The 20,247-nt window shown below is 41.0% G+C and overlaps 5 protein-coding genes across 5 annotated transcripts; 2 read left to right on the top strand and 3 right to left on the bottom strand.

Moving 5' to 3' along the window:
• Window positions 1-1,866: 1,866 nt before the first annotated feature.
• spoon (spoonbill) lies at window positions 1,867-9,089 on the bottom strand. Its single transcript, XM_064698817.1, has 6 exons — window positions 8,905-9,089; window positions 4,173-5,015; window positions 3,606-4,136; window positions 2,653-3,043; window positions 2,443-2,576; window positions 1,867-2,073 (listed from the first exon to the last, which is right to left on the bottom strand). The coding sequence occupies exons 2-6, from the start codon at window positions 4,992-4,994 to the stop codon at window positions 2,005-2,007; spliced, it is 1,947 nt and encodes a 648-aa protein (XP_064554887.1). The 5' UTR covers window positions 4,995-5,015; window positions 8,905-9,089; the 3' UTR covers window positions 1,867-2,004.
• A 603-nt stretch (window positions 9,090-9,692) lies between these two features.
• Window positions 9,693-10,633, top strand: RpL36 (ribosomal protein L36). Its single transcript, XM_064698819.1, has 3 exons — window positions 9,693-9,830; window positions 10,019-10,146; window positions 10,211-10,633. Exons 2-3 carry the CDS (start codon window positions 10,024-10,026, stop codon window positions 10,433-10,435), a joined length of 348 nt encoding a protein of 115 aa, XP_064554889.1. The 5' UTR covers window positions 9,693-9,830; window positions 10,019-10,023; the 3' UTR covers window positions 10,436-10,633.
• A 1,385-nt stretch (window positions 10,634-12,018) lies between these two features.
• On the bottom strand, window positions 12,019-13,679 carry Hinfp (Histone H4 transcription factor). The gene is made up of 3 exons (XM_064698818.1): window positions 12,914-13,679; window positions 12,502-12,818; window positions 12,019-12,434 (listed from the first exon to the last, which is right to left on the bottom strand). The coding sequence occupies exons 1-3, from the start codon at window positions 13,557-13,559 to the stop codon at window positions 12,033-12,035; spliced, it is 1,365 nt and encodes a 454-aa protein (XP_064554888.1). The 5' UTR covers window positions 13,560-13,679; the 3' UTR covers window positions 12,019-12,032.
• Window positions 13,680-14,346: 667 nt separating this feature from the next.
• On the bottom strand, window positions 14,347-16,271 carry LOC135439991 (FACT complex subunit SSRP1). The gene is made up of 3 exons (XM_064698924.1): window positions 15,896-16,271; window positions 15,321-15,839; window positions 14,347-15,241 (listed from the first exon to the last, which is right to left on the bottom strand). The coding sequence occupies exons 1-3, from the start codon at window positions 15,927-15,929 to the stop codon at window positions 14,508-14,510; spliced, it is 1,287 nt and encodes a 428-aa protein (XP_064554994.1). The 5' UTR covers window positions 15,930-16,271; the 3' UTR covers window positions 14,347-14,507.
• Window positions 16,272-17,619: 1,348 nt separating this feature from the next.
• LOC135439990 (beta-1,3-galactosyltransferase 5) lies at window positions 17,620-19,285 on the top strand. Its single transcript, XM_064698923.1, has 2 exons — window positions 17,620-18,052; window positions 18,122-19,285. The coding sequence occupies exons 1-2, from the start codon at window positions 17,749-17,751 to the stop codon at window positions 19,027-19,029; spliced, it is 1,212 nt and encodes a 403-aa protein (XP_064554993.1). The 5' UTR covers window positions 17,620-17,748; the 3' UTR covers window positions 19,030-19,285.
• Window positions 19,286-20,247: the final 962 nt, after the last annotated feature.

Below are 20,247 nucleotides of genomic sequence, written 5' to 3'. Positions count from 1 at the left end.
ATTAGCCTTTGGGCAAACGAATTTCTTGCAATTAAAATATAAGAATCAGTTAATAAATATATAGCGTGTTGTGTGTGTGTGTGTGTGTGTGTGTGTGTGTGTGGGGGTGGGTATGTATGATACGATATACACATACATATACATATTTTGTTATTGTTTTCTGCGATAGAGACACATACATATTCAACTCATAGCAAATCTTTGTTTTTTCTTTGTGAACTTTACATATACATATGGAGCTGTTTAGCTGATTTTCCTCCGCTTTTTCTGCTTGTTTTTCTTTTGTTATCTTAGCTGAGAGAAATTATTTTGTTTTTTTTCTCTTTGAAATACATATACAAAAGGCATGATATTTAACTCAAATTTAGTTTTTTTTTTCCTTTTCCCTTTCTTTGTTTTTTTATTTTTTTTTTGTTATAAAAAAAACCCTTTGGCTCTGCGCAGAGAGCAGAGTTTAAGATAAGCAATTATCATTTCTTTTACTCTGTATATACCCTACACATATATATATATATATATATATATATATTATAGTAGACACTTGTTGCTGTCACTTGTGTCAAATTGCTTTTAATGATTGTTATTGTTGTTGCTGTTTGTATTTACATAAAAGTGCCTGAAACATTTAATTATAGCGCGACTTTCTCGGTTTTGGGGGGAAGCTCTTAACAAATGGCACACACGCATTTTTTTGTGTATTTTGTTATATTTTTTTTTTTTTGTTTAGAGAGTAAATTGGGATTAACTGTTCACATAATGGCATGCATATGCATATATATTTCTTGTATCCTTTAACGAATTTCTGCCGATTTGTTTGTTGTGTTGGTTCAGTTTTTGTTTCTTTTTGCAAGGGGCTTTTATCTAACCTGCCCTTTTTTTTTGTATGATTTTCTTTTTTGTCGCTTTTTGTTTAAAAAATAATACACATTCTTGAAATATGATGCTTGTACTATTCGTGGATTGAGTAAAATGATAAATCAAAATCATAAATAAAATTATTGCTATATATGACTGAGCCAAATATATTTCTATTTTGAAGTGAATATACTTTGGGGAAAAAGAAGAATGAAAAAACTGTTGAATTATATACAATTGACAAGATTTGTTAAAATGAACAACTTTCTGCGCTTTATGCTATTTGGGAGAGTTACTTTTAATATATCATATAATATACTCCTCATATAAAGTATTTTTGTCGAAATTTTGACTTTTTTCTTTATATTTATATATTAGAAAAAACCAAAAAAAAAAAAAAAATAAACTATTTACACTAAGTATTACTTATTATCTGAGTATGGTAATATCTTAAGCGTTTCGTTGGTTGTGGGTGTATGTGTGTGTGTGTGGATGTGGGTATGAGTGTGTGTTAGTGATCTGTGTGTGCGTGTGTGTGTGTGTGTAGCCCAAGATTTTTTGTTTTTTGTTTTTTTCCAGTGCAAAATCCTTAACATACACAGCCGACCAAACTCAGCGAACTCGAAACCCCCCTTAGGACTATAAACATTTTAACTAATCTAGATAGTTAGTTTAGTTTAGTTTAGTTAGTGGCTGCCTATATGCGGAGATCAGCTATGGATCCTCAACAAACAAATCGAAAGAGGGCATTGCAATTTTTGTTTTTCTTTTTTCTATATGATCATCGATATGATGTCCTACACATATATATATATATATATATATATATATGCATGTATGTTATGTGGCTGTGTGTAGAGGTGTGTGTGTGTGTGTGTGTGTTACTTGTCTGTATATGCATGTGTATGTTTTGTATTTATACATAAATACGGGCTCAAGGCTCAGTCGCGTTCTACAACTTTTTGTTTTGCTTTGTTTTGTTTTGTTTTTCTTGTTATCAATTTGTTGGGACTTTAACTTTAAGCTGCTGATTAAAGTTGTTGTTGCTGTTGCTGCTGCTGCTGCTGCTGCTGCTGTTGATGCTGTTGTTATTGTTGTAGCTACTAAAATTGATGTTTAAATTTCCTTGTTTGTTGTTCATGAAGGCTGTTAGTCACGCATCTCGACCCACTTAGCGAGATTTCTGGCGACAAGTTCCTTATTGATAAAAATAACATTCTGCAAGGGGATAAATCATATTGATTAGTAAGAATGATTGATAGGAAAATCAATATATATTCACTATATATACTTCAACAAAGGAGCATATAACTATTAAAAATCTCGCAATTGAACTAAATACATAGCTTACTCTACAAACAACTATAGAGGCAGCTTTATATTCCATACATATCGATTTACATTTATCGATAACGATGCATTTATCGCGCTTGACAGTAGCTTTAACTGTTCTGACACACGAGCGAGATGCAAGAGAAACTGTGCACTCTCTCACTCCCCTCTCTTCTCGTCGCTCTTCTCTCACACAACAAGCTTTTATGCACTCGCTCGTGCCGTCTCTGTCATTGCCATGCTGTCAATACTTACATTTGGACCTAGAGAAGCAAATAAATAGATTTCTGGTATATTATGGCTATTGTAGCCGGCGACTTGTGCTTGCAAGACAATGCCTTTGGTTAATTTGTTGAGGATATCAGCCGCATCGGTCGACCAGGTGTCATCTACGAAAAAAAAATACAAATAAAAAGCAATACATGAGTAACAATTGAATAATATAACGATTAGAGAATGGCTTACCGATTGGCTCGATGTTGGACAGTATGCATTCGGTTGCCTGGAATGGCAGCGTCATAAAGTCCGTGCGTATTTGACGCAATTCGCTAAAGCTGACATTCATATAGCCGCCAAAGTCCAAGAATTTGACCAGACAGCGCTCCTCATCGTCGGCATCGCTATCACAAATTTGTACGCGATACCAAAACCCATTGATGGGCATAACACAAACGGCACTGATCTCAATTCCCGGCAACTTGGGCGCATCCATTGTGGAGTAACTGTCCAGCATGCCCTTCTGTAGCGCATGCAGGGCTGGGTGCGATGGATGCAGCGGATGCTGTACGAACACATGATCGCCAGAGAGCACGGCGCTGACCAGAACATCATTGTTGATGCCTTCGATCAGATTTAGCTGTAAATTGTCAACAAGAGTCAGTTTAAAATTCAATAAAATGAACATTTTCAAATATCGATTAATAATCGATATTTGGGCGTATGCTTTGGCTTGACTGTACTGCATTGATAAGTCAACATTTTTGCTATTCGGGTACGGATTCTTGGCAAATTTAAATCGATTTATCGTTCTGCATTACTATTGAAATTATTGATCGATCGATTTGCTAACTGAGCGATATGCAAGTACATATTGTGAGATTTTAATACTTTATTGGTTATTGGTTGATTTGATTATTTTTGAATTTCTATCGTTTTTATCGATATATCGTTCAGTATCGTTAATGTTTTGCATGCACATAAAGCGATCTTTTCGCAAAAGTGCAATATTCCGATTAAGGATACATTATCGATCTATCGAGCATCTATAGAGCATATACAACTAAGTATGTATGCAAATGAAAATAACCGTACATACAATTCTCCCTATAGTTTACACATGGAGATACAGATACAATTAAAAATATAGAGATACAGATACAGTGTCCGGCAAGAATTTGACTGGACAGGCTGGCACTCACTTGTAGGCTATGGAGGCTTTCAGTCGAAAGAGGAACTATGGATTGCGGAAGCGCATAGTGAATTCTCTGCATTGTGAAATTTGGATAGCGTCTGGCTGGCAAACGCTGGCGTATCATGGCCAGCGCGGCATCGATCTCGTTCTCGGTGCCCTCAATGGTGCAAATGCGCAGTTTGCCCGACGAATAACGATTCTTGCTCAGTCCCACATTCGCCAAGGTTTTGGCCTTGATTTGATTGATGAACGAACGCTTCCGTCCATACAGCTGGCCAATCAGAACATTTGGAAAGAAGAAACGATACGAGGTCTTTACACGTGTCGTCGCCTCTGAACGCGGCAGGCTGGAACCTTTACCGGAATCCCCGGATTGTACACTGCAAATGCTTAGCGATGGACTGGCCGCATCCACATTGCGTTTCTGGTTGCCATTGGCTGCATCGGCTGCATCGGCTGCGACTGCGGCAGTCGCACTCACGTCCACATCCCCATCTTTGGACACAATTGTCTGTTCAACAGCTGAATTATTCTCCTCAGTCTGTTTGATGTGCGCGGCATTAGCAGTGCCTTCTGATTGTGTCTGTGGCTTTGGCTGCTCCACAACAGCGGATGTGGCAACTGGAGCTGGAGCTGGAGCTGCAGCTGCAGCTGGTGGAGTAGCTGTTGTTAATGTATCCAGCTTTTTGTCCGCATTGATCGGCTCACAGTTGTTATTCTGTTCGCACTCCTTGGTGTATTTGCTCTCGAGAAATGAATTCTCTGGCGATATTTTTGGTGTACGCGTAGCCTTAATGACAACTGGCTCCTCGGCCTTTTTGTTTGCCTTGCGATTGTAGAACGTGACGCGATTATTTACTGAATCGGGCAAATCTCTGGGCGATGACAGATTCTCAAAGTCCTCATCAATGGAACAGAGTTTCTTGTGCTCCGCATCCTGTATCTTTGATTTTAACATTTCCGAATCAATCTGCTGCTGCTGATGCTTGCCCGGCGATGCGCGTCCATTGCTCTGTATTGTGATTGGTGCCGATTTCCCATATAGCATTGTATTTGGACTCTCCTTCTCGTCGACATTGATCATAAAACCGCCACCTCCGCCTCCGCCGCCGCCGCTGCCGCTGCCGACGCTTATGTTCATCGATTTGGTTGCATTTGCTGTTCCGTTCCCATTGCCAGTGGGCAGTTTGCCATTAAGCGACTGCACACCGTTCACTTTGCGCTGTGTTATCCCGGGCTCGGCGGCCTCTTTAACCGGCTTTCCATTGGCTACGGCGTTTGCATCGTCATCGTTTTTATCTACACGATTTTTATTTCTACGCCGAAACCAAAAGACGCCGAGTATAAATGCTACACCGGGCAGTGACAGATAGAGTAGAGGACGACCGGATACCATTTTCGCTGAATATTGGAGAATCTGCAAGTGGGGGAAAATAAACAGAAATTACCTATTAAAAATCTGTGATAGGAATAGAGTATTCAAAATGATGACTATTCATATCTCTACGGAGCATAGCTTTACTAAAACGTAACGATTCAAAACGTTTAAGGACGCTGCACAAAGCAAAATCGAAAAGAAAATGCTCTCCTCCCAAATGTGCAAACGCAAGAGAGAGAGAGAGAGTGACTACATACATATAAATATGTTCAATGGGAGTCGCAATATAAAAATAACGTAAGGGAAAAACAAAAATAAATAACGCGAACGAAGAACGCAAAACAGAGACAAACTGAGAAGTGAGAAGAGGGCATATATAAGCCTTAAAAATCGCTTAGGTAAGAGAAGAAAGTGCTCTTCAAACAGCTCGAAACATTTAAGGATGTGGCACACAAAAGAACAGAAACAAATGCTCTCACAGAAGAGTAAGCAAAAAAAAAAAAACCAATTACAATGGCAAGCACACATGTGTTTTATAGATACTATATAAAATATTCACATTGGTTAAATAAACCTATTGAAGCTTCAAGGGGGATATTAGATCAAATAAAGCAACCATTGGGAGTTGGCAAATACATATGTATGTACGTACATATGCATATATGTATTTATATTTGCCTACTAGAAATATATCAGAAAGTCTATTTGTTTGGGTCGCGACCATCACGAGACTCATTTGGCATCCACATTCGTGTATGTGTGTGCGTGCGTGCGTGTGTGTGTGTGTGTGTGTGTGTGTGTGTGACTGCGTATTTATAGCAACAATACATAATTATAGAAAATCATTCGAACGACGGCGACGCGCAGAGCAAATAAGGTGCAAAGCAGAAACAGAATGCCACGCGGAAGCCAGTGAGCATGCGAGAGAGAGAGAGAGAAAGAGAGAGAGAGAGAGAAGGAGCGCACACACATTCAGCGTGCAGATCGTGCGAGCAAGTGAATGAGAGAGCGAGAGCGAGCATTCGTCTAACTTGCGCGTGCGCTATGTGTCAAGTGTGAAGAAAATGCCGCAACAGCAACAACAACTACGAAAACAACAACAACAGCAACAACAACAACAAGCGCAAGCAACTTTCGGCAAGGGAAGGAAGAACAAGAATAAAAGCAACAACAAGCATTACGCTTACGGCAATTGTTATGAAATCATTACAAAACAAACGTTGCTAATTTAATGAAAATAAATAAAAGCGCCTGTCAAAAGTTAAGCAATGACAAGTTGGAACTGAAAGAAAGCCAAAGCAAAACCGAATTCACCTTTAAGATTGATACACACTGTGCACCTTGCTTGTGGAATTTTCCAACAGAAAATGGAAAAAAAAAACAAAAACAAAAACAAAATCACACAAAACTTATTTTTTTCGTTATTTTCGTTTGGGATGGATATATATTTATTATTTGTAAATTTTTGTTTGTTCGCAGTTTAAAGTTTTGTTGCTGGGCTGGGGCTTAATTCGTTGAGCTGTAATATTAACTTTATATATATTTAAGATTCGTTGAATTGACGCGGCAAAAATATACACGCCGGGCCATGCGATTTGAGCGCAATTCGAGCTTGTTTTCTATGCGTATCTCCGCTGTGCGATGATAGCGCCTCGATATACAAAGGGAAACTACCCAGAAGCGATTTGAATGTTTTTTTCGTCTTTGTTTAAATATTTTTTATTGTTGCTCTGTGGATTTGCCCATCCCCCGCGCATTGACAGAGTGAGTGAACGGATCGTGTGTGATTTTCTTCGTTTTTCTATTTATTATTTCTAGTGGCTCTTTCTGAGACATTTGCCATTTGTCGATTGCTGCCAATGCAACCGAACGCCCAAGCCAGCCAAGCCAAACCACCCACCCACCCAGCCAGAGGCGCAAACGCAGTGTCAACAGCCTCAAACAAAAATTGATTAAAAATTGAACAGACCGACGACCGACAGACCGCAGAGAGAGCGCCCTTCGACCAAGCATTTCAATGAGCCAATAAAAATGCCTCCCTCTCTCTCTCGCTCTCTGTATGTTTTTTGAGGCAAACCTGTTGCCCTGCTTCATACATAAGTGATTGTTGATTCGTTTATGCGTGTCTTTGTGTATGTTGTTGTTTATGGCTAGACCTAGAAGACACACACACACACACAAATACATTTATACGTTGAGTTTGTTTCGTCACCGTTGATAAGCCCAAATCACAAATATAAGCACAAAGGTCATCCACTAAGGCCTAGGCGATACGAGATCATTTCTCACAGCTGTGAGAGCTGTCCGTTAACAGCTATCAGTGTCACATTCAACAGCGACATGACAGACAGTCACTTTCATTACAATGCAATACGGCACAGTGTTGCCACATGCACGAAATTACCAAAATGCCAGTGGCAGAACAAAATAAACGTTGCTAACACTTATGGCACTTTTTAAGCACGAATTCGAATTCCGTTAAAGCTCTGAAACATTTATCATCTGAGTGGAAATGTGTGTGCCTATGCAAACACAAACATGTTTGACGTTCGCCGCTTGACTTTGAACTTGCAATAGGTGCCATACACGTTACGGCCAGTCCGTCGTCAGGCAGCCAACGTTCAAGCAAAATTTCCATAACATCAAAAAGATATGTATGCGTGTGTATTTATGTATGCACAAAACTATTTTTTTGGTAGTCGTTTCGTTAAACCAGCCTTAGCTGAAATCCAAGGCCTACGAATTGTGTTTAACTCGTTATCAAAAATACACACACACACACAGTTTCAAAGGGCGCCAGCGTGCGTGAGCGAGAGAGACAGAGAATTTGTCTGTCTATTAATATACGCGCACGCACGCAGTACAATACAACAACAAGCGGCAAACCAGGTGCAACACACATTAAACCGATCTGCTTTACTTTGCCTAAGAGTCCCTCCCCCTCCCCCACCACCCCCATCACACGAATGACACAACACATTCGCTATAATCTTGGCAACGTGGTTGGCGATCATATGCTCTGCGACAAAGGCGACGAAGGCATTTTTTTTTTAGTGTATTGTATAATCGTGAAAATGTGTGATATTTTGATTTCGTTTTTCTTCTTTCGCCCCCCTCTGGCAACACTGACAGCATTTGTTGGGGTCTGTAAGGCGCTCTTGTTTCTAGCTTATCAGGAGCATTATAAAACGATTGTTTGAATGGCGTAGTGAAAGCCGTCAAACAACAAACCAAAATAATACGCACACAAATTTCAATTTGAACATAATTCTATAGAAAGCGTAACAAAATCATTTCATTTAAAATGACTCAGTCACAAGCAGAATTTTACATACATTTACGTACATACATATATTTTCAAACTTATGTACATATGTATGTACATGCATATGCATACCACAAATGTCTTGTACATAGATATATACATACATATAAATGTGCATGCGGCAAGCAGACAGCTAAACATTTGCATTGTGTAATCGCATAAAGAAAATCATAAAAAGAAATAAGGTCCAAGACGTTTAGCACATTGATCCTGCGACTACGGCTGCACGCACACACACACACATACACATACGTAGATAAGTTGACAGGCGGTATAAATTTTACGCCGCATGTGTTAGCTAGCGACAGCTAAAACAACAACAAGGTGTTGCCACCTATTGATTATGTTGCGCATTTTTTGCACTCTCACACAAACAGATACATTTGTAAAAAAAAAACAAAAAAAAAGGATAAAAGAAATGGTAGAAATACGTTTTTTTTTGTTTTAATTATTACGCATCACTTTACAACAAATTACGTTTGCATGAAACATGCAAGCAATATGACACCATTTTTCTTGCTTCACGTACGCTGTGCGCTCTGCGAGTGTTTTGGCAAATGTTTTGTAGTAGGTTATGTTCCGCGTGGTCAAAATTGCGCTTACCTTTTAAAACCAGCGGGGTAACTAATATGTTTTGAATGGCTTTTAAATAAGCTAAGGTGAATTATATTGTTTTTATTATTTTCACTTTTTTTATTTGACTTAGATCAACACAAATTTTGAGCGTATTAAAGCAGCACAAATTAAACACGTGTCTACGTCTACCTTTTACATATCATAACATGGCCGGCGTATGCAGTGTTGCCATCATTGTGCACACGAGCCGATAAACAAAAAAAAAAAACACACTTTCGATCAGTTGTGCACTATTTTTTGAAGTGTATTATTTTTACAAACAAATCACTTTATTACAGTATAACATATGGTATTCTAATGCAATTGTTTGCACAAATTGCTAATACGCGTCTGAATACAGTTAATCGGGCTAAATGACAACACATGCAGGAACAGTGCTGTATTAAGTAGCAATCGAGGCAATCGATAAATATAACGTCAACTTTAAATGCCGAATTTATCTTATCTACGTCAAGCAATCATTTGGATCAGATAAAAGTGATTTTTCTATTCATTTTAAGTATAAACCATCCGGAATAAACGTCAAGAATTGTGAAAATAAAATAGGTAAATAAAAAACATTTGTTATTTTCAAATATACTTTACGATATATTTAAAGCAACACTAATATGGCAGCTTATGTATCAGCGCTGCCACCTTTTGCCAAATTAATCGTTCACTTTTGTATTATATGTTTTTGCAAAGGTCGTGTTTGAACAGCCGATTAAATGACCAAACGATAAATAATCACTTAACATTTTATGAGTCATATGATTATAGCATCAAGCAAATCGTAACGTATGAATAAGGCCAGAACTGTGAACTCTGGCAACCCTACGCTTATGTCAAAGCTTATACGGTTTCCTGTTTGCTTGCTTTGACAGCGCTCTTTCTACCATTTGACAGCAACTGAGGTAGGTCGGCCGCGAATAAGTTGTGTAAAAATTCCAAAATTATTGCAAACATCATAGTGTTGTATGTGCAAAATATGTGTGCAATAGCAAGTTAAAATACTATTGTTAAATTTAGAACAATTGTTGATTGTCAACAGCCAACGATACTTATAAAAACGGTGTTTACAAATTTTGTTTGTTTTTTTCAGTGACAATGGCAGTCCGATACGAGCTGTGTATTGGTCTTAACCGAGGCCACAAGACCACAAAAGTCAAGAATGTTAAGTATACCGGCGACAAGAAGGTCAAGGGTCTGCGTGGCTCCCGTTTGAAGAACGTGAGTAAAACAATTGAAAATTTCGGTAGAACATTTGTTTACATATTCTGGAATTGTTTAACAGATTCAAACCCGTCACACAAAATTCACCCGCGATCTGGTCCGTGAGGTGGTTGGACACGCGCCCTACGAGAAGCGCACCATGGAATTGCTGAAGGTGTCCAAGGATAAGCGTGCCCTCAAGTTCCTGAAGCGTCGCTTGGGCACACACATCCGTGCCAAGAGGAAGCGTGAGGAACTGTCCAACATTCTCACTCAGCTGAGGAAGGCTCAGACTCATGCCAAGTAAAACGTTGGCAGCCAACAACAGAAAGCAGCAGCAGCAGATTCAACAACAACAGAAACTGTGTTTTTTTTTCCTTTTACGCGGTGTTTTTTTTTGTAACTGTCAACTGCATTCGCAAGGAAGTGTTAAAAAGAAACAAAATTGAAACTACTTGAATAGTCGATGAAGCCACAATTAAAAAAAAACCAATTATTACAATAACTACTGCGCATGTGTTTATTTTTTTCGAGTGCACTAAATCGAACTTTACTTTGTTTGCTGCAACATAACCTCACTAAAAAGCTTTTTCATCGTTCCTTTTTTCCGGTTGGCTTCGTGCAGATGCAGATATATTCTTACGGTTTGGGTCGTCGGGGCCAAACCGTAGACTGGTACGCTGCGCGAGCAGAGCTCTTAGTTTGCAGGAAATAATATGTAAATTTCTGTAAGAGCCCCTCATATTCATACCCTTGTAGAGAGTATTATAATTTGTTCGTGAAGTGTGTCAAGCATCGAAAGATGCCGAATTGATATAGAACTAGTCTCTCTCGCCTGAAAACCTTGCGTAGGTACGTCTGTCTGTTGCAGGCATAACATATGTATGTCCACTTTATCATATAGTTGCCATAGGAACGATCAGCCGAAAATGAGGTTTTTGTATGAACAACTCTGATTTATCAAGATATCTTGACCAAACCCGACATTCACTACTCCAACTATGCTGCTTAAATTCGATTAGAATCTCACCAAGATCGCACTACTATATTTTATGGGAAGTATCAGTCGAAAAAGTGTGCCGCAGATAGACGTACTTGCTTCAATATGATAGATCCGACTTCTTGTCCTAGGTAGTATATACGACGGCATATGCTTTTGGATTTTAGTATAAAAATCTTGAAACTATCTTGGCTAAATCCACTTAAAATTGATTTGGAATCCTAGATTTAGCCAAATAATTACGAAAATCGTATATGATATAGTATCAAAAGATCAAATGCCAGAAGTGAACTGCAATATTGGCATCTGCTGCCAATTATGGTTGGATAAAAAAAAACAGGATATAATTATTACACTGTGGGAAACGTTTTCTGGATTAACTTTGGTGCTGGGCTTCAATATGGAATACAAATATATACTAAAGCCCATGGGAACGAGGCGGGGTATATAGAGCTTACCGGGTCGAGTAAGCTGCCTTTGGCTTGTTATGTTGTGATGTGCATGGTTTGGTTTATTAATAATGCTTGTCGAGCTCTTAACTTTTGTACTTAATACTAATTAAATGTGATTTATAAGTTTGCAATACATAAAAGGTTTTAAATGCCAATATGCTATATATATATGTATATATATATATATATGTATGTATGTATGAAAAAGAGAATCAGTGGTTGTTCCTGCTCCTGATGCCGCCAGCCTCTGGAGCACAGTGGGCAATCGTTAAATTTGCGGTTACGTGGAAGCGTATACGCATGGTGCACGGAAGGCAAAGGAAGGATGCTTAAAACTATGAGTACTCGGTGGTGCATTTGTGGAAGGAGCAGCACCATTTGTGAACACAGCCGTTTGTGTGTCGCATAAACATTGATGAGTGTTTTCGAGTGCATCGGTTTTTGGGCTAAATTTAGAACTCTTCGTCGTTGAGGCTGGGCAGCGAGATGGTCACCTCGCCCACCAGATGCGCCTCGTTGGCATCGTTGGAGACGATAATACGCTCGAAATTGGTGCCAATCGGATTCACAATCTCGTAGCAGCTGCTCTCCAGTGCGATGTTCAAATCAGTCTCCTGCTTGATATGGGGCGCAAGGATCTGCTGTGTTACCTCGAGGCTCTCGATGCGCGTCATCTCCAGCCGATAGAAGCCGTTCTCGTCTATGCGATAGGAGAAGCGCTTGTGGCCCGAGGGTAAACGGAAGCCATGCTTTTTGATTAGATGAACCGATAGCGATTTGCCCGTCTTAAAGAAGCGCTCACAGCAGTGGCATGCATAGAATATCGGATTGTTGCCGTGCACCTCTAGAAAGTGCTGAAATCGAACAGAGATGAGATTGGATTTAAATCGTGTCAATTCGATTGATCTACAAATGTCTTACGCGACGCATTTGGGTATAGGTGCGCACAGAGTATTGACAGCCGGGTTGATCGCATTGATGCACCATTTTTGAATGGACAATCTGGACATGCTTGGCCAGATCCGATTCGCGTACACAGCGTGTATCACATTCGGTGCACTTGTAGGGCTTATCCTTTAAATGGCGATAGCGTACGTGTGTCGTCAGCGAGCTGGCCGAACTGCAGGTCATGTCGCACATGCTGCACTTGTAGCAATTGACATGGCGGACCACATGACCGCGCAACAGCTTCTCGGTGGCAAAGAATTTGAAACACTGCGCGCATTGGAACTTTTGCGCTAAAGTGGAAGCGAGAAAGAGAGAGAGAGAGAGAGAGAGAGAGAGATAATTCGATATGCATGCAAAATGAAACTTCCCAATCCCGACAACTCACTATTGTTGTCCGGCTGGCGGCGCAGATGATCGAACAGCGTTGTCTTGGTGCGGAACAGCTCGCCGCAGTGGTAGCAGGCGACATGTTTCTTGTTCGAGTGTGTGCTTATGTGTTCGATGAGGCGATATTTGTTCTCCAGCAACTTGTTGCATAGCGTCCAGTTGCACTGCGTCTTGGGGCGCTCATCGTCTGGTGATTTTTGTATCTCGTACTCGAACGATGCATGCTGCACTATGTGATCCTGGAACTCGACAATGGAGACGAATGACCGATTGCAATCACTCCAGCCGCAATGAAAGTTCTGTTTAAGCTCCGGCAGCTTATCGCCACTGCGCGGGGGCGCATAGCAGGCGGGTATCTCCGGATGCTTCTCGCACTCCTGCTTGCCCTGGAGCAGCAGATTAATGTAGTAGCCATGATAGTAGCTGTGCCGTTCGAACTCTTGGCGACAATTCGTTTGGAAGATGCAATCGTTCCACACGCAGACACATTTGCGCTTTCCCTGCTGGTGCTCCTTCAGATGGTCTGCAATGTGGCTATTGAGCAGCCACTCGCCTTCGCAGATTACTTGGCAATCTTGCCAAGCACAGGGCAACTGCATGTCTGCGGATTTTTTCCGCTTACTCGACGGCTGTTGTCTCATCATTTCGTGTATGTATGTGTGTGTGGGCGTGCGCAGGCTTGGATTTGGTTTGGTCGCGGATGCTGGTCAATAAATTGCAATTCCCGAGCAAAGAAAAACGCTATCGCAATGGTATCGCTATAGTGATGGCCATTTTCAAAGTGCACTCGTATCGATTTGTTTAATCAGTGTATATCGATAGGTGCAGTCCATATACCATTCAACTTACGCATCGCTATTATCAGAAGTGCTGCCAATTTAGCCAATTTACGATCAGTTTCGATCTTTCCTTTCTTTGCTTAATCACTGCGCTATTTAGTTGTTCTTAATGATTTTAAGCCAGTTAAATGAATTGCATGTTAGTTACACATGCAGATAAAATTAAAATATCAATGAATATCGTAACTTACGTGTCAATCTCTTTACACGACAATCCTTGCAAGAATACGTTACATTTCATTTCATAAAATTGTGTGATATTTTTACACGGTGCCATATAAATAGTTGGCACAAATTGAGGATACCCCGCAAACGAACATGGAATTTGATGATAAAATCAATCTCTTGGCTCAATATTTTGTTGATAACCTTATTAAACATTGTTTACATCAATTTTTAGCTATTTCAAATCTTCATGCCAGTTATTGCTGATCCACGATAGTTCCTGCCCAACTACAATCGATAACGAACTTGCATACTAATTATCGATAACTTTACTTTTGTACAAACAGCATTTTCCCTCCAATTTTAATGATTTCAATAATTCATTTTTTTTTTGTTTTTCTTAATATACAATTGTTTTTTATATTTATATTATACAATATGATATCTATGTTAATTGCGCCTAGAGCAAATGCACACCTCGCATTCCGAATTTCCCCACAATATGCTGGTTCAAATATTGTACTTAGTTAGGGGCTAAAAAATATGTATGTGTTTTTTTGTTAACTGGTAAACGAAGTTACCTTGGGCTTAAAGTCCTGGCATAACATAGGCAATGTTGTCCAACGTTGTTGCCAGATTCGTGCTCAGCTGTTTCTTATTCTCTAGCCCGGGTATTTGTGTTGTCATACAGAGCAACGGTCCCATCGAGCAGAGCAGACTGTCCAGCAGCACAGACAGGCTGCCTGAGAGGGCCACATGACCGTTATGCTCCTTAAGTCGTTCCCCAATAACCGTCAGACTTTCGCCGAGCAGCTTTAGGTGGGCGGCCGCGTCGATTGCCTCAATGCTCGACTGTTGTGTCACAGCTTTTCCGCTCAGTTCCATGTCTACCGACCCACTGCCATGTCTTGCGGCGGGCACAGTGGATGGGCCCGTCTGGCTGCCAGCTATGGGGCTCGCCTTACCGCGACCGTTGCTGTTGCGTTTCTGTCTGCTCTGTGCCCAGGTGGACGGTGTCGATGTGTTGGCCCCCAGCTGGTCGGGCACCTGACGCCGATCGGCAGCCAATTTCTTGGTGCGGCTAGTCGTGGCCCGATTAACGAAGCACGCGTCAGTCGTGTTTGCCGCAGCAGCAGCAGCAGCAGAATTGGCATTGATTGTCTTTGGGGGCGTCAAAGTAGTGGCCACTTCTGCCGGAGCATTTTTATCGCGGGCGCGCGCTTTTGTCGCCAGCACCTTGGCTTTGCGTCGCCAGGCATTCTTTTCCTTGTGCGAAACGTTTGCCCACAGTTCGCTGAAGCGTCGAGCCGCATTGGCGAAATCTAAGCCAAAGGGTTAGGGTTAGGGATTAAAATAAGTATGTGAAAGTAGGTTTGATTTTTTTCTTTGTTGATTGCTCACCCAGATCCGGAAAATCACGTTTACGCACCTCACGTGCCCACAGGCTGTAGGCCGTGTAGCGCACTCTGACCTTGTCTTTTCTCTGTAGCTTGTTATCCTTAAGGATTTTGCGCTTATTGGACTTTTCGCGCATGTAGAGACTCTGTCGTACACGGGAATCGTTTGTGTAGGAGGCCTCCGCCTCAACGCCCTCAACCAGATCCTGCACCAATGTGTCCACCTCATCGTCGGAATTCATTAGGACGGCGGCGCCACCAATGTGCGCCGATGTTTCCTCCTCATCGGAGATACTGTTATTGGGTTCCAGATCATCTTCCTCATCTTCTTCGTAGGCCAGCGCCAGTTCCTGTTCACGTTCGCGTAGTGCATTGGGGGGTCGGCCTCGTCCCGGATATCTGGCTGGTTGCCTGCCAGGACGCTTGGCTCGCTTCTCAATTTCCTCGGGTGACTCGAAGTCCAATAGTTTTGATGATTTTTTGCGTACGCGTCCGCTTCTGGAAACGCCAGTCACCTGAAAATCTAAGCTTTCGATTAGCATCGGTTTTTTTTCGTTGTTCATTTTTCACAAAACGTACCCTTTGCCACAGGATTTGATATGGGTGATTCCATTGTTTTGATTCAATTGGTATCAATATTGTTAATTGTTGTAAGCGACGCGATGATAAATCATTAAACAGCTGTTCGCTGAAGATAGAAACGGTAACACTGGACGAAACCGATAGGCAGCGGACATGAATAAACGCATTTAGAAGGTTGCGCAGTAGTTGTTGACTTATCGTTTTACTTGGTGCATCGGTCATGCGTCATGAGTGTCAACTTATTCTCAATAGAATCCAAAAATAGAATCTACATTACTTTAGCTAACAAGCTTTAGCGGGTAAACTACTTAGGTGAACATGCTTTGTCCCTCTTTTGGGTTACACATTAATATTGAATTGCTTAGTAAATGCATTAATAAACTTTAATTGATCGATTGTTATGTTTATAATGAAACTTTGCTTTTTACGTTATAAACTTGAATTTGTTTTAATAAGTTGTATTTTAAATTTACAATCGAATTTGTGCTTCCTTATTCTACAGGGGAGACTTAGACACAGGTGACGTCATGCTAGCCTACCGATATAAATAAAACCTATCGTTAGCAGATGTGCGTCAAATTAGCGGCGCTGACATAGCGTCGATTTTTGGTACTTGGTATCGGAAAAGGAATCGGTCACTTTTAAATGCATTTATTTATGTTTTTAAGCACAAAACCAAATAAATTTAAATGCAGAATTGCAAAAAATTAAATTATTTACTGTCTACATTCATTTGTTTTCGAATTTTAGTTTATTATATGGGTATACCAAGGCGTTGAAAACTTAGGTTTCCACCATTCTCTATATATCTTAATTCAGGGATAATGGTCTCGAAAACCGCAACCACACGATTAAATAAAAGTAGGATGAAAACTATGTTGAAATATTGCCACCTTTTTGTTATCATACTGTGTATAAGTGCACAAATGCACTGTTGCCTTATTTAGAAGCAGTCTATATTTCCAAAGATAATGTTTTATTGTAAAATTATTTCATTTATTACTTCTTTTCTTTCACATATACAAATATTTTGAATTAATTTGTTCCCGCTCAATACTGTATAACATTATTCAACACTGATTCCAAGCAGTGGTTCGGTTCACGTTGGAGCTAGTAGCTCGATAGGCATTTTGAAAGAACACCATTAAGTGTGTTTACATTTTATTATATTTCTAAAAAACTGGCTGATCGATTTGTTTGGAATCAATGCGTAAGGCTTCCTAAAACATATATCTTCAAGTTGAGAAAAGATATTTGGGTTTAAGTGCAAGGCTAATTTTTTACGGTCATTTTGTATGGGGCTAGCAACGAGGTTGCTGCACTGTTGTACAAATATCTTAAAAACGAGCTGATCGATTTTTATAATTTTTTCAAAGTTGGTTAGGTGAAACTATAGGCTTTAATCGTGTACATGAGGTTTTCGAGGCCATTATTCCTGAATTAAGATATAGATAGTGAATGGTGGAAACCTAAGTTTTCAACGCCTTGGTATACCCATATAATAAACTAAAATTCGAAAACAAATGAATGTAGACAGTAAATAATTTAGTTTTTTGCAATTCTGCATTTAAATTTATTTGGTTTTGTGCTTAAAAACTATAAATAAATGCATTTAAAAGTGACCGATTCCTTTTCCGATACCAAGTACCAAAAATCGACGCTATGTCACCGCCGCTAATTTGACGCACATTGTGCATCCCTAGTTTTCATATTATTTTCGTTCATCAGTTTTTGTTTTGGCCGCATTCACACATATATGCACACATAAACACACACCATACACACGCATACACACACACATATACACACACACACACACACAGATCTCTAAGATTATAGAATGTTTGAAGATGCGCATGCGCGGCTGCAGATTGCTACCAATTGCCATATCGTTAATCGTATTCATCATTTTGGGCATCAGCTACATAACAAGTCCGCTGCGTGAGAGTGCCGCCCGCCGCAAAGTGGAACAGGATGAGTTTCTTGTCCATTTGCCAGTCAACAGCGACGAGGACAAGTCGACGGTGGTGAAGCAGCAGCAACAACAGCAGCAGCAGCAGCAGCAGCCAGCAGCTGGTCCCCTGCTGAATCTGAGCGATTTTGATTATCTGCTGGCCAGCAATGTGTGTCGCCGGGCTGAACGGGAGCTGCTGGGTGAGTCGTGCCACGCACAGCTATTGCTTGCCCAACTAATCCTGCAAAACGTTTAATCCCAATATTCAGCTGTGCTCATTGTCACTTCGTATGCGGGGCATGATGCACTGCGCGCCGCGCACCGTCAGGCGATTGCCCAGAGCAAGCTGGCCGAGATGGGGCTGCAGCGCGTCTTTCTTTTGGCCGCGCTGCCGGCACGTGAACGCTTCCTGACACAGGCGCAGCTGGTTAGCGAACAGACGCGCTTTGGTGACCTGCTGCAGGGTAACTTTGTGGAGGATTATCGCAATCTTAGCTACAAGCATGTGATGGGTCTGCGCTGGGCGGCCGGTGAATGCCGGCAGCGCGCCAAATTCATCATTAAGCTGGACGATGACATCATCTATGATGTATTCCATTTGCGACGCTATCTTGAGTCTCTGGAGCTGAGCCAGCCGGCGCTGGCCACCAGCAGCACCCTGCTGGCGGGCTTTGTGCTGGACGCCAAGCGGCCCATACGGCTGCAGGCGAGCAAATGGTTTGTGACACGACAGGAGTATCCGCACGCTCTCTATCCGGCCTATCTATCCGGCTGGATGTATATCACAAATGTGCCCACAGCCGCCAGGCTGGTGGCAAAGGCGCAACGTATGCCCATCTTCTGGATCGATGACACCTGGCTGACGGGCATTGTGCGCACACGCCTCGGCATTCCGCTCATGCGGCACAATAGCTGGTATTCGGCCAATGCCGAATTTCTGGACTGCTGTTTGCGCGACCTCAAACTGCATGGCTACGAGTGCGAATACTTTGCGGGACCCAATGGCGGCGATGCCAAGCTCCTGGTTGAATTTCTGCACAACGTGGAGAAGTGTTACTTTGACGAATGCATAAAACGGCCGCCTACCAAATCCCTTCAAGCGACCTGTTTGGCCAGCGTCAAGGCGCCGGCGCTCGAGCATGGAATCGCTGACATTCAGCCGCTCAAGCTGAGATGACCCGCCTCAGCTATCGGCTGGTGGCTGGTGGCCGCCGCCCGACGCCAGTTGCAGAGATTTCTTCATCTAGACTAAGGCATTTTAGGCTTAAGTCATTCCATGTGCAAGCTGGCAGCCTTTGACTTGTCCACATCGCTGCCAGTCATCGTATGTATTTAGACTATAGGATCGAAAAGTACACCGATCAGCGTACACTCTAACTTATTTTATAACTAACTTATCGCTTAACTGATTATATTACTGACTACAATCTGTATATATCAAACGGTTTGTCCTGACTGATTGCGGATCGCCTTTCGATCGATCTTTTGACAGCTGTTTCACACTTTTCGCCCAATCCACCCGCTTAGGTGGAAATGGATTCACTTGGCGAGGCTTAATGCGATTTGTTTCAGGCATATTTGTGAACCGCTACTTAAAATTTCAATGTTCTAGCGATTTTGAAAATTTCACCTGCAATTGTGGAAAATGCGTGAAATATGTTTGTCTGCAACAATTTTGCTTACCATCAGTAACACACTGGGTAGCTCGCGCTAATATATTTATATAATCTAATAATGTTGTCAAATCCCATTCTAATAACACCAAATACCCATTGCAAAATAGTAAGAAGGGGTAAACTGATTTTGTGCATATAAATGCAGCAGGCAGAGATGGCCATCTCAATATATATTCTTGATCGGCATCCGTGCATCTGTCGATCTTAGAGACTCGAAGCTAGAGTTTACTTCAATAAATCGTCCCGTTTCCGTGAATCGATAAATATCGATTTTTAGATTACGGTTCTTGGCGACATATTGATACTTTTGCTCACTTTTTAAGCTATCGTCTCAAAAGTCGGACCACTATATCATCTAGCTGCCATAAAAAACAATCTGGCGAAAAGTAGGATCTGATATGGAAACCCTATTTTTATAACTTGCTATATGAAAGAGCTGCCATTGGAAAGATCGAATAGTAGGATCTTATATGGCAAAATGTTCTGTTTTCAAAGATATATTCATCAAACTGAGCATTTTTTAGCTTCAATATTCACAAAGAGGAAATGTTTTAAAGGGTATAACAACTTCTTGATAAAAGTCTACCAATTAAAATGTCTATACCTATGGTGTATCGATAATTATCGATATTGCTTAATCGGTAAAAGTTCTTGTACTCTTGTGCTCAAGCTCTTTAAGATCGATAGATGCATTCTTCTGGCTGTTACATACATTGCAA

This window comes from Drosophila montana, unplaced genomic scaffold (genome assembly GCF_035044405.1).
Source record: "Drosophila montana isolate Dmon_TW-CO22-7 unplaced genomic scaffold, ASM3504440v1 contig_786_1, whole genome shotgun sequence".
Lineage (NCBI taxonomy): Eukaryota > Metazoa > Arthropoda > Insecta > Diptera > Drosophilidae > Drosophila > Drosophila montana.
This window is presented reverse-complemented; position numbering and strand designations above follow the sequence as displayed.